The sequence below is a fragment of the Mus pahari genome, chromosome 10, assembly GCF_900095145.1.
Source record: "Mus pahari chromosome 10, PAHARI_EIJ_v1.1, whole genome shotgun sequence".
Classification (NCBI taxonomy): Eukaryota; Metazoa; Chordata; class Mammalia; order Rodentia; family Muridae; genus Mus; species Mus pahari.
In genome coordinates, this window is record NC_034599.1 from 16,143,296 (window position 1) to 16,157,751 (window position 14,456).

Consider the following 14,456-nt stretch of genomic DNA (forward strand, 5'->3'; position numbering starts at 1 on the left):
ACCCTGTCTCGAAAAACCAAAGAGAAAGAAAGAAAGAAAGAAAGAAAGAAAGAAAGAAAGAAAGAAAGAAAGAAAGAAAGAAAGAAAGAAAGAGAGAGAAAGGAAAAGAAAAGAAAAGAAAAGAAAAGAAAAGAAAAGAAAAGAAAAGAAAAGAAAAGAAAAGAAAAGAAAAGAAGAAAGCAAACAAGTAAATAAACAAATAGCTCAGACTCTCCATCCTCCTGCCTCAGTCTCCCAAGCCAGAGCTGGAATGTACAGGCCTTATGCTCCCAGACTTGGTTGGCTCTAAGAAGGAACATCTGCTAGAAGAGATTTAAGCCTGCAGAAGTGAACAGTCTGCAGCTGCCTGGCTGGGGTCACCCTCAGCCAAGTCCTCCCTGGGCGTCCTGGCTCTGTAAGGGATCAGGTGGCTGGGGTTTAGGAGAGATAAGCTGAGGCAGTAGGCCCAGTGGGGGTGGGGCAGGGACGGTGCAGGTGACATCACGGGTTCCTGAGGGGATCAGCATGGCCTCTCAGCGGCGGAGGGTGCTCATCTCTGGCTGTTCTTCAGGGATCGGCCTGGAACTCGCTCTTCAGCTGGCTCATGACCCCAGACAACGTTACCATGGTAAGGCCACAGCATCTGGCACTGTCTATTGTGCAGGCTGGAAGACCCTGGACACAGAGGAAGCAGCTCCCTGCTACACTCTCTCAGCTCATGTGTGTGTGTGTGTGTGTGTGTGTGTGTGTGTGTGTGTATGGTTTATTTATTTTTATTTTATGTGTGGGGGTGTTTTACCTGCGTGTGTATCTGTATACCACTTACACCACTTATGTACCTGGTGCCCAAGGAGATCAGAGAGGACGTCAGACCCCCTGGAGCTGGGGTTAGAGGCAGCTGTGAGCCACCATGTGAGTGCTAAGATCTGAACCTCAGCCCTCCGAGGCATCTCTCCAACCCCTCACATGTAGTTCTTGAGTATTAGATGACCGAGAAAAGTTATGAGCAAGAAACAGAATGAATGTGGTGTGTGTGTGTGTGTGTGTGTGTGTGTGTGTGTGTGTACATGGTAGTATGGTAGTGTGTGTAATTGGTAGCATGTATAAACCCCTGGGTTTAAGAGAAGACAGCTGTGGTGGCACATGTCTGCAATCCCAGCACTCAAGAGGGAATCAGGAGGATCAGAAGTTCATGGTCAGTCTCGGCTACATAGCAGATTCAAGACTAGCCTGAGTTACACGAGACCCTGTCTGAAGAGAGAAAAACAAATAAAACAGGCACGCGATGGAGCATATCTGAAACTACTATTCACAAAGTTGAAGAAGGAGGATTCTGAATTCAAGGTCAACCTAGGCCGCATAGTAATACCTGCCTCAAAATAAAATAGGCAAGCAAACAAAACACTTTCAGCTCTAGGCAGTGTACAGAGACAGAGGCAGAGTTAAGCTAATCACTGTGAGTTCGAGGCCAGCCTAGTCTACAGAGCGAGCCAAGGCAGCCAGGGCTACACAGAGAAACCCTATCTCAAAGAAAGAGGGGGGGAGGGAGGGAGGAAGAGAGAGAGAGAGAGAGAGAGAGAGAGAGAGAGAGAGAGAGAGAGAGAGGCCAATGTAGATCTGTAACCCTAGCACTCAGGAGCAGAAGCAAGAGGACTATGGTAAACTCAAGGCTACCCTTGGCTATAACGAGATCTTGTCTCAAAAAAATAAGAAAAACGGGAAAGGGAAGGAGAAACGGTGGGGAGCTAAGCAAGTCCAGTGGTTTAAAAAAAAAAAAAGTTAAAGTAATAAAGCGAAGTGTGTGGAGCCAGGCATGGTGACACGCACCTGTAGTCCCAACTCTCGGGAGGCAGAAGCAGGGGATCTCTGAGTTTAAGGCCAGCCTGGTCTATATAATGAATCCCAGGGCTACATAGCAAGACCCTGTCTCACAAAAAGAAAAGGTAGGGGCTGGAGAGATAGTTCTGTGATTAAGAGCAGGATTTCAGTTCAACTCCCAGCACACACAACCATCCAGGACCCTGGTTCAGAGCATCCAACAGACAACGCATGCAGACAAAACACTCATGCACACAAAGCAAATTATAAATCCTGAGGGGGCGTGTGGAGGGTAGGGGGGGCTGCCAAAGAAGGCTGGCTCCAGCATCCCTGAGGTGGGTGGCTGACAATGCCCAGTAAGCTGATTACGGCTCCAAGACGAAGCTCTTACTGTATTACGGTGCACCTGAACTTGAGGCCTTAGAGGGGCTGTTAACTACCACAGCTGTGCAGGCCATCCCTGAATCCTCTGACCCAGAGAGGAAGCTGGCAGACATTGTCACTATGAAGCCAGCTGCCGGGGTGAGAACATGACCCCAGTTGGCAAAGCTGATTCTCCCAGCCCTCTGGGTTAGAGGTGGGCAGAGCTGTGCGTGTGAGAGCATAAATGCCCCTGTGAACAAGGCTGATCCCTGTGGGTGGGTATACACAGTGCTAAGGGGCCTGCAACAGAGCTCAGCAGGTAAAGGTGCTTGCCCTGAGTTCAATCCTGGGGTCACACGGTAAAAGAAGAAAACCAATTACTATGAGTTGTCCTCTGAGCTACACACACACACACACACACACACACACACACACACTATAAATAAAAGTAAAACATTTTTAAAAATTATATTGCTAAAGGAGGTTGTTGTTGGTTGTAGTGTGTGTGTGTGTGTGTGTGTGTGCGCGCGCGCGCATGTGAGTGTGTGTGTATGTCCTGAAGACAGACCTCCAGGCCAGTTGCTTGCTAGGCAACGCTTCTACCACTCAGCTATATCCCTAGTCTTCTGTTATGTTTTTGAGACACCACCTCACTATACAGCCCATGCTAACCTCGAACTCAAGATCCTCCTGACTCAACCTCCTGAATGTTGGGGTGAGAGGCGCGTGCCCAGCTAACTGTTATCTCAGACCATTCTAAATGAATCTAGTCTCCCATTTAATGAGTGGGGAGCTCACTCATTCTCTTCTTCCTTGTTTTAAAAATGGGGAAACTGGGGGCCTCAGGCTGCAGCCCAGTTGGTAGAAGACTTGCTTGGCACAAAAGAAGTCCTGGAGATACAGATCTGCCATTCGAGCACTCAGGAGCTGGAGGCAGGAGGGCCTGCAGTTCAAACTCAACCTTGGCCATATAGTGAGTTTGAGACCAGCCTGGCTACATAAAGAGTCTATCTCAAAAAAGAAAATATATGTGTGTGTGTGTGTGTGTGTGTGTGTGTGTGTACAAAGTTGGCCTGTGTGAACATATGTAACTGTGGATTTGTTAGATTGGTGCTAAATGTAAGTGTGCAAACACATAGGTCTTCATCTGTGACTGTCCACATTAGAACATAGAAAGAGCTGGGTGGGCTGGCGAGATGGCTCAGAGGGTAAGAGCACTGACTGCTCTTCCAAAGGTCCTGAGTTCAATTCCCAGCAATTACATGGTGGCTCACAACCACCTGTAATGAGATCTGGCACCCTCTTCTGGTGTGTCTGAAGACAGCTACAGATTTAAATAAACCTTAAAAAGGAAAGAAAGAAAGAAAGAAAGAAAGAAAGAAAGAAAGAAAGAAAGAAAGAAAGAAAGAAAGAAAGAAAGAAAATAGTTGGGCATAGTTTACTCACATCTGTCATCCCAACACTCAGGAGATGGAGACAGGAGAAACGCCACAAGTTTAAGGCCACTTTGGTCTACATATGTAGCTGAGGCTACATAACAAGACTCTGTCCTTAAACAAAAAAGGGGGGGATAGAAAGATGGTTCAGTGGTTAAGAGCACTTGCTGTTCTTGCAGAGGACCTGGGTTCGGTTCCCAGCATCCACGCGGTGGCTCCCACCTGTCCAAAACCTGCACATGATGGATGTAAACGCTCACAGACAAAGGACTCACACATTTTTAAAAAGTAAAATAAATCTGAACATTTAAAAAACAATATAGAAGTGCTTCCCACACGAGCGTGGGGACCTGAGTTCGATTCCCACACCCAAGTAAAAAAGTCAGGCTTGATGGCATGGCCTTGTGATGGCAGCACGAGAGGCAAGGGAGGAGGAGCCCCTGGAACTCACCTGCATAGTTAGTCTAGCCTATTTGGTGAGTTCCAGATTCAGAGAGAGACTGTCTCAAAAAAAAAAAAAGTGCAGCTGGCCAGATGGCTCACCAGGTAAGAGCATTTGCCTCTCAATCTTGAGAACCTGAGTTCACTCCCCAGGACCCACAGTGTAAGAAAAAACTGCCTCCTCACTTGGCCTCTGGTCTCCATGCCTGTGCCATGGTGTGTGTGTGCACAGACACAAGCACACACACACACACATCCCAGAGAAACACACAGGGCAAAGGAGCCCAGCATTTGTCCAGATCTGCTTTCTGCCTCCAGTGGTGGCCACCATGAGGGACCTGGGGAAGAAGGAGCCTTTGGAGGCAGCTGCTGGAGAAGCTCTTGGAAAGACCCTCAGCGTGGTCCAGCTGGACGTGTGCAGTGCTGAGTCAGTGACTGACTGTCTCAGCCACATCGAGGGAGGACAAGTGGATGTGCTTGGTGAGACTTGGTAGCCCCTGAGGTCACACGCACACACCCCAACTCTTAAGTATATACCATCAGCAAGATGACAACTTCTAGCTCTGGATAAAGGGGTAGAGGTAGACCAGTTGGCCAAGAGTCAGGAATACCAATCTGTTAATTAGAGATGCCAGACTTTGGGGGAGGGCTGCCTGGGAGAGACATCCTCTCATAAGGAGAAAAGCATATGTGGTTGGGAAAATTACTTCAGTGAGTCATTCAAAGACAGGAGAATGATGAAGCAGCCACGCATGTCCTCATGGAGCCTGCTAAGGTGGGTGGGTCTGGCCATCCTGGTGCCGTTTGGGGGCAGATGGGAATTGCTCACACATGTATGACAAAGATTCTTTTTCCAGTAGCTCTTCCACCCACCCACTCTCCCAGGCCCAAGGCTTAATACCACCTAGGTTCCACATGTCTCCTCCTAGACTGGCTCTGAGGATTCAGGTCCTTGGGGTGGCTTCAAGCAACACTCTCTGTACTATCCCTTAGTGAACAACGCAGGAGTGGGCCTTGTGGGGCCCCTAGAGGGACTCAGCCTAGACACCATGCAGAGCGTGTTCAACACCAACTTTTTTGGGGCTGTCCGTCTGGTCAAAGCCGTGCTTCCGGGCATGAAGAGGAGACGTCAGGGCCACATCGTGGTGGTCAGCAGCGTTATGGGGCTCCAGGGTAAGTCTGGGGACACCCTCCCTGCATCCAGTGTTAGAAGGCTGTCAAATCGGTTTTAGCTCATAGTCCAAATGTACTTGTGTTGAGAAGGACTCTGGATGGAATTGATTTATCCTGTCTGTCCTGGCGAAGGAGTAGGCTGCAGCAAGCCGCATGTCATCAACAGCTATCCACATCCCAGAATCAGCTCCATTTCAGGGTATCCCTGAAACAGCCTTCCACTCACACCCCTGAAATCCAGTGCTGCCTCAGACCTCCTGCTCCCTGACAGAAGCCCCATCGAACCCCAGGGATGTAAATAGTGTTGGGACTCCAAGACTCAACAGAAAGGACAATGGAGATCTCTTTGTAATGTCTGCTCTGGACCTACTCTAAAAGTCCCCTCCTTGCCATCTATGTTTCTGGGATCTTCTTCCTCCTCAAATCCTTCTAGACCCCCGTCCACATCGTGGACACACTCTGTGATCACTCCTTCCTCAGCCACCCTCTAATTGCATCTGCTATGAAGCAGCATTAATAAGTCACTGTGCCCAAGAACCCTGGGGATGCCATAAGTAAATGAAAAATAGATACAGATGGAGGGAAGTAGAGGAGTTCCCTAGGAGCAGGCAGAGCTAAAAGGTGGTGACACGTTGTCCAGAATGACCTTGTCCTGATGTTATGTGTGTCCATTGCACAATCCCACACACCCGTGACTCTGGCCCTCAGCATCCCCTCATTCGAATGCCCAAATCCTCCTTGTTCTGTGTTCCAAATGCCTTATTACCCTGGATCCACAAAGTCTATGACTGACACATACACCTGAGTTGTCCTCTCTCCGCCCCTTTCCAGGTGTCATGTTCAATGACGTCTACGCAGCCTCCAAGTTTGCCCTAGAAGGGTTCTTTGAGAGTCTCGCTATCCAGCTTCGACAATTCAATATCTTGTGAGTCGGGCACCTGGGTGGCCAAAGGGAAGGGGAGACAATGATTTGGGGAACAGCGAAGGAGAGCTTATGGAAGACACAGGCAGTCAAAGGTTGCTCTGGAGGAGACATTCTTGAGAGGTGTAGCCACTGGAAACCAGTGCAGGACCCTGTAAACACTCCCTCACGCACTATGTAAGCAGTCCCCATAAAGCTCACAGGGTCACAAAGAAGAAAAAGACATTAAAGTAAAAGGGGGACTGGTCGGGAGGAGGGAGGGGTCAGCAGGAGTGGGAGGGGCAAATATGATCAAAGAACACTATGTGAATAAGATACCCATTAGTATGCATAATTAACATATGCTAATGAAAACCTTTTCAAAGTGGAAAGAGAAGAGAGAAAGGAGAGGGAGACCAGCTGAGGAGAAGACAGGGAGTGAAGAAAAATGAAATAATGACCACAATGGGCTGGGGCTACAGCTTAGCAATGAGCATTTGAGCCATCTCAGTGCTGCAAAATAATAACAACAACAATAATAATAAATTCTAAGGAGGGACCAGACGTTGTGGCACACAACATCCCAGCACTCTGGAGGCAGAGGCAGACAGATCTCTGTGAATTCAAGGCCAGCCTGAACTACATAGTGAGTTCTAAGACAGCCATGGCTACACAGTGATGACCCTGTCTCAAAATAACAACAATAGTGATGACACCTGATTACTGAAAAATGGGGGATAATAGGGCAGGGAGTGAGTTGCCTGGAGCCTCAACACCCAAGCTCCGCCCCTCTTCCCAGCATCTCAATGGTGGAGCCAGGCCCAGTCACCACTGACTTTGAAGGGAAACTCCTGGCTCAGGTTTCCAAGGCGGAGTTCCCAGACACAGACCCTGACACCCTGGGCTACTTCCGGGACTTGTACCTCCCAGCCTCCAGGGAGCTCTTCCGCTCTGTGGGACAGAGCCCACGGGATGTGGCCCAGGTAGGTGGACAAGCACCGTGGCGGCTCGGGATGTCGGAGAGCTCTGAGTCCCAGAACTCAAAGTCCCCTTCCACAGGTCATTGCCAAGGTCATCGGTTCCACCAGACCCCCACTCCGCAGACAGACCAACGCTCGCTACCTCCCACTGACGGCGCTTAAGGCCATGGACCCCTCTGGAAGCCTGTATGTGAGAACTGCCCACAGGCTCCTTTTTCGCTGGCCTCACCTTCTCAACCTTGGTCTCCGATGCCTGGCCTGTGGCTGCCTCCCAACGCGCGTGTGGCCTAGAGGAACAGAGCAGAACTGACCTGTCCCCGGAGACCTTACAGACGCTCTTGTTCGCTCATTCAGGCCCATGGGGGAAGAATTTGGGATGGAGAGGGAGGCAGAGGGAGTTGAGGAGGTTCTGGCTATGGCTTTACATCACTCCGGATTTCCCGAGGCTGAGACCATGATCCCCTGAACTCACCATACATTCCTATGCTGCTGAAATCACACTGAGTCAGACTCAGCTGCATCGAAGAAAGAATCCTCATTGCTAAGAGTGGTAACTATACAAACAAACACAGCCAGGGGAAGCTGGTGTTAGACACTGGCTGGATGCTATTGCTGACCTGACAGGGAGGCTGGCCCAAGTTCAGCCGATGCTGGAGACAGGCCCACACTTGGTTCTGCATTGCTGCAGTCCAGTCGTCCCCAGCTCAGGCAGGACAACCCATCCTGCAGCTGCCCAAGCTAAAGTACCTGAGTTTCCCTCTTGACAGTGAAGCTATGTCTCCCCTCCTTCCCTCCCTCCTTCTTTCCCTTCCTCCCTCCCTCCTTTCCTTCCTTCCTTCCTTCCTTCCTTCCTTCCTTCCTTCCTTCCTTTCCCCTACTCCTTTTTCTTCTCTCCCACCCCCAGAAGATGTCAGCATGCCAGTCCCGTGTCTTCACACTGTGCAGCACTCTACCAACCTTTATTATTTACTTTGTTTTGAGGAGTTATGTTGTTGGTTTGGTGTGTGTGCGTGTGTGTGTGTGTGTGTGTGTGTGTGTGTGTGTGTGTGTGTGTGTGTGTGTGTGTGTGTGTGTGTGTGTGTGTGTGTGTGTGTGTGTGTGTGTGTTTATTGTTGTATTGCATGTTTTGAGACAGGGTTTCTCTGTGTAGCCCTGGCTGTCCTGGAACTCACCCTGTAGACCAGGCTGGACTCAAACTCAGAGATCTGCCTGCCTCTGCCTCCCAAGTGCTGGGATTAAAGCCTTGCACCACCATCACCCGGCTACTATTTACTTTTTAAATTTTCTGTGTTTGAGTGCATGCATAGTCACCAATTGCATGCAGTGCTTGAGGAGGCCAGAAGAGGGCGTCATATCTCCTGGAACTGGAGTTACAAATGGTTGCTGAGCCAAGATTAAGGGTGCTGGGAACCCAACCCAGGTCCCTTGTAAGAGCTGCAAGAACGTTTAACTACTGCACCATCACTCCAGCCCAGTGGTATGAACTGTTTGCATCAATGTAGAAGTCTCATATCACCCAGAGTAAGTAATGTTCCAGGGAAGCAAGCACACCAGCACGTAGGCAGCAGCCCTTCAGGATGGAGATGAGCTTGAAGATGCTCATACAGCAATTCCAAAGGCTCAGACTGTGGCCAAGTTATCTCATGAACTCTGGCACACGTGTGAAATGATGTATTCATTCTAGTGTTTATATAACAGCAAAAAACACCCTAGAGACAGCCCAAGGATCTGTCAGTAGCAGACCAGCCCCAGAAATGATTATCCCAGTACAAGACAGAATGCATTGCAGGTTTGAAAGAGAATGAGAAAGCGTGATTGTGCCTCTGCAGAAAATGCTCCAAGGTACATTATTCAAAACAGAACTCAGTCAACAGAGCAACAAGATGGCTGCTCTCAGCAAAAAGGATTAAAAGAATGATATGCTTGGGGTTTTTTTCCACTAAAACTTTCTGTCTTAATTAAATATATATGTGTATATGTTTTATATATGTGTGTGTGTGTGTGTGTGTGTGTATAATGAAATATACACAATGTGTGAAATATACACAATGTGAAATTTCCCATCTTAATTTTCTCTTCTGAGTTCAGGGTCTCAGCGCTGCAGCTGCTCTCTAATTGCTGACCCTCCCACACCTCTCTATAAGTGCTAGGATTACAGTCCTGAGCCACCACAGCCAGGGTTAGCCATTTTTTTATCATTTTAATTTTACATATGTTGGTGTTTTGCCTGCATGATTGTGTGTGAGAGTGTGCCAGATCCCCTGAAACTGGAGTTACAGACAGTTGTAAGATGCCATGTGGGTGCTGGGAATTGAACCTGGGTCCTCTGGAAAAGCAGCTGGTGTTCTTTGTCGTTACTGAGCCATCTTTTCATCCCCCAGCTTTAGTCATTTTTAAAAATTAAAAACAGGAGCTAAAGAGATGGTGCAGTGGTTAAGAACCCTGGCTGTTCTTCCAGAGGACCTGGGTTCAATCCCAGCACCTACATGACAGCTCACAACTGTAACTCCAGTTCCAGAGGATCAGGCATCCTCATACAACATACATGCAGATAAAACACCAAAGCACATAAAATAAAAGTAAATTAATTAAAATTAAAAACATCTGGAGAGATGGCTCACTCAGTTGCTCTTGCAGAAGACCCAGGTTTCCAAACACCCACATTAGGCAACTCAGAGTCAACTGTAAGTCCATCCTCAAGGGACCCACCACCCTCTTCTAACCACCAAGGATACTGCACGCACACACACACACACACACACACACACACGGATGAGTGTTTGTGTGTGTGAGTGTGCATTTGTGTATGTGTGTGTGCATGTGTGTGTGAGTGCATGTGTGTGAGTGTGAGTGGGTGAGTGTGTGCATGTGTAGGTCTTTGGACAGCCTCAGGAGTCTCTTCTCTCCTACCATCGTGTTGAGGCAGGATCTGTCTTCTTGCTTCTGTGGTGGTGCATGCTCCATGCTGGCTGTGGTGGTGCATGCTCCATGCTGGCTGCTCAGTGAGCTTCTGAATAATTCTAGTCCCCACCTCACACCTCACACAGAAGCGCTGAGACTGCAGGTGGGCACAGTGCCTCTGGCTTTTCACCTCAGTTCTTGGGTTCGAACTCAGGTCTTAGGTCTTGCAAGCTTTTCCTCACAGAAACATCCCCCTGGCCCTACAGTTGATTTTGGTTGGTTGGTTGGTTTTGTTTTGTTTTTTTAAGGGGTTTATGTTGTTTTTTGAGACAGGGTTTCTCTGTGTAAATATGTTTCCCTGGCTGTCCTATAACTCACTCTGTAGACCAGGCTGACCTCAAGCTCAGAGATCCCCCTCCCTCTGCCTCCTGGGATCAAACTTCGCACCGTAGCACTGGCTCTTTTCTTTCTTCTTCTTCTTTCTTCTTTTTAAGTTGGTCTTAGGTTTGCTGGTGTGTTTGTTTGTTCATTTGGTTTGTAAGTCAGGGTCTCGAGGTCCCACATTGGCCTTGACATTACTTTATAACTGAGGGTAACTTTGAACTCCTCGTCTTCCTGCTTCCATCTCCAGAATTCCAGGCATGCCAACAACGCCTGGTCTGTTCAGAGCTGAGGTGGAACCCATTACTTCATGCATGCCAGGCGAGCTCTCTGTCACCTGAGACAGGGTCTCCGTGTAGCTCAGGCCGACATTGCACTCATTGGGACCACACCCAGCCTGTCCCCAGTCACCACTGGCAGTCACCTCTGTGAAACAATGCAATCTTTCTTCCACTCCAACCCATCATCCCTCCAGTTGATGCACTTGCTGGCTTCTTAGCCTCTGCATGTGTACATATGATATGTGCAGTCCTGGCTCACAGACAGAGGATGCTGCATCTGACATCAATTATGGGGATTCGAACTCAGACCCTCATGCTGTGTGGCCAACACTTCCCAGTAAGCATCTCCTCACTCCTGAGATTTCTCCCAGCTCCCCACTCCCCAGCCCACCTACCTTTGATTGGTTACAAGGCCTGTGCATGTTGCCCAGCTTAGCCTTGACTTCCCAGGTTCAGGGAATTCTCCTGCCTTAGCCTTCCCAAGTAGTTGGGCCCACAAGCACTCGCGCCACCTTGTCTGCTGATGACTTTATGATCTCAGCCTAAATGCTGCTTCCTCCAAGAAGCCTTCCTTGACTACCAAGGCGCAGTAAGCTGGTAGACCTTTCCTGTCCCCGCTGCTTCATCTTTCACAACTGTCCTGGACTATCAGGTTGGAAGCTCAGTTCAAATGCAGTGAGAGGGCTGGTGAGATGGCTCAGTGGGTAAGAGCACCCGACTGCTCTTCTGAAGGTCTGGAGTTCAAATCCCAGCTACCACATGGTGGCTCATAACCATCCGTAACAAGATCTGATGTCCTCTTCTAGAGTGTCTGAAGACAGCTACAGTGTACTTACATATAATAAATAAATAAATCCTTTTTTTGATTGATTGATTGATTTATATGTGTGTACACTGTAGCTGTCTTCAGACACTCCAGGAGAGGACATCGGATTTTTTGTTACAGATGGTTGTGAGCCACCATGTGGTTGCTGGGATTTGAACTCAGGACCTTTGAAAGAGCAGTCAGTGCTCTTAACCTCTGAGCCATCTCACCAGCCAAAATAAATAAATCTTTTTAAAAAAAATGCAGTGAGACTCTCTGTCATGCCCAGAACAACAAAGTCAGCGTCTGAATTCTCTCTCCCTCCACACAGGCTCCTCGGGAGTGTCCTCACTGCCCAGATTCCAGCAGGAGGCAGGGAGATATATAGTATCCAGAGAGGCGAGGAAGTCAGCGCCTCAGGGAAATTAAAGGCTGTGATTAGAAGCACTCTGGGGACTGGGTACATACCTGCTAATCCAGCTGTGGGAGCTGAGACAGGAGAATTGCATGTTTGAAGCTAGCCTGGGTTCTACAGTGAGTTTAAGGCCAGCCTAGGCCACAAGATACAAACTGGGCTGCAGAAATGGCTCAGAAAGCACTTGCTGAAATCCTGAAGACCAGAGTTCAGAACCCAGAACCCACCCACGTGATGTTGGATGCAGTAGAAGAAGCAACTGCGACTCCTAGTCCTTGGGAGAGATGGAAGTCAGATTGGAGAACAAGAGACTCAGTCTGAAACAAGCTGGAAGGTGTGGTCCCGCACCATGGGTAACGAACGCTGCTCTGACCTCCACAGACAAGCTAAGGCCCTCGTGCATGTGCAGGCATGCACAGACACACAGAAATCTTTGAAAATCAAAAATGAAGCAGATACAGGGTCCATAACTGTACACCCAGTGCTCAGGAAGTAGAGGAAGGAGAATCAGAAGTTGAAGATCATCCTCGGCTAACATAAACAGAAGCCAACCTAGGGTATGTGTGTCCTTGGAACGATGGGGCTGGAGCTGGGAATGGCTACGTTTGGTACCATTAGGTTGATGCACTCTTGATGGGGTCCATTTGGACAGAAACAGCGCCTCTCTGGGGAGCTTCAGTTCCTCTTCTGTAAACTCAGAGCTTCTAGGGAACACTTTGCTGCTCTGTGTTGGACCGACTAGGTGTTTAATCAATTATCAGCCCTTGCCAGTTACATGGACACTGGTAATGGACATGAAGCCTGCCTAGCCTTTTCCCGGGAAGCCCTGGGCCGAATGCCCTGGAGGCGGTGGGAGGCTCCAAGCCACTCATTTCTGCTCAGATAAGTCCCTGCAAGTCCGCTCCTCCCGCCCGTGCCTCTGAGCTTCAAATCCCCAGGTCCCAGGGAGGGGAAGGCGAGCCGGATGGCAGCCGCAGCAGCAGCAGCTGCTCCGGGATGGAGGCCAACAGCCGCCTCGCTCCGCCAGCAGCATTCCGGCGGGACGTGAGAGCGAGGAGCCCTGCCAGTCACCAGTTCCTAGCGCCCCCTGGTGGCCACGTGTGAGACAGGAGAACTTGACTGTTTATAAGTCTGTAGAACCCTGCCTGTCCTGCCAGCCTTAAAGAGGCTGTGGCTGGAGGACCACTGCGAGTTTCAGACGAGCCTGCTCTAAATTGTGATACCTTCTTTTGAAAAATCAAAGCACCAGCGAGTTGGTTGTAGGGCCTGTGGCTCAGTTGGTAGGCAGCCTGCATAGAAGGCTGGGAGTTCTGGGATTCATGCTCAACACCACATAAACGGAGTCTGTTATTCCACTTTGGATCAGGTGAAGGCACGGGATCAGGAGTTCAACGCCATCCTAAGATACATAGTGAGTTTGAGGGCTACAGAAGACCCCGCTTCAAAACAAACGCTAGGGTTGGTGAGGCGGCCAAGGGGGAGAGAGCAGCTGCTGGCCATAAGGACCTGGGTTTCATCTCTGGACCCAGATGCTGGAAGGAAAGACAACTCCTGCATGCTGTCCTCTGGCCCTCACAGGAATGTGGTACATGGGTGTGCGCACGCACACACATACACACAGAGACACACATCTTTAACACGTATTTTAGAACCAACAATTCTATACCAGCCCACATCCTGGATTTCAAATTAACCCAGGGGAACCTACATCTTTCCCCCACAAGTCTCCTGATGTACTGTGGTACTGCGTAGGTTTTGTTTGTTTTAATTAGTTTGTCAACTTTCAACAAGCTTGAGTCATCTAGGAAGAAGAACCAGCAATTGGAGAGTTGCATCCATCAGACTGGCCTGGGATCAAGTCTGTGAGGCACCTTGGTTAATGATGATGTGAGAAGGCTCAGCCCATTGAGGGCAGTGCCATCCCTGGGCAAGCGGTCCTGGGGGTATAAGAAAGCTATGGACATCAAGTCAGTAAGCAGAGCTTCTCCTCTTCCTCAGTTACTGCCTCCAGGTTCCTGCTTTGAGTTCCAGCCCTGGGTTCCCATCTGAATGGATTGTACACTGTAAGGCTAAGTAGCCCTTTCCTCCCGGTGTTGCTTTTGGTCTTGGCACTTATCACAGCAACAGAAAACAAACTAGGACACCTACCTACCTTGACTCCATGAAATCCTACCTCAACCCAAGTTCTGGAGCTCAGTCCCATCGTTAAGCATGCCGTGTGGCCCTGTGTGAGGTGTTCAGCTTCTCTGCGCCTTGTTTCTTACATACACAGTTTATGGCAAGGATTTCCTGCACTCTGGACAAACTGGGGGTGTAATGCTGTTCCCATTCACTAGGTTGCTTGAACAGCTCAAAGAAAGAGGGAGCCATGTCTGTGGCAGAAACACCTGAGTCACAGGGCCCTTATCTCTGCCCTGTTCAGTGCTGTCTAATAACTTGAGAGTGGGTGTCGTATTTACCTTCCTGTTGCTGTGCTAAGACAGTGTGGATAGGCAATGAGTAGAAGACAGAGTTTTTAGGGGCTCACAGTTTCAATCCATGACCATCATGGTGGGGAGCATGGAACAGGCATGTGACAGGTG

General features: G+C 49.1%; 1 protein-coding gene across 1 annotated transcript; it reads left to right on the plus strand.

The window, feature by feature from the left end:
* Nucleotides 1–504: 504 nt before the first annotated feature.
* On the plus strand, nt 505–7,401 carry Rdh8 (retinol dehydrogenase 8). Its single transcript, XM_021205866.2, has 6 exons — nt 505–607; nt 4,356–4,517; nt 5,031–5,210; nt 6,042–6,135; nt 6,911–7,094; nt 7,171–7,401. Exons 1-6 carry the CDS (start codon nt 505–507, stop codon nt 7,399–7,401), a joined length of 954 nt encoding a protein of 317 aa, XP_021061525.1.
* Nucleotides 7,402–14,456: the final 7,055 nt, after the last annotated feature.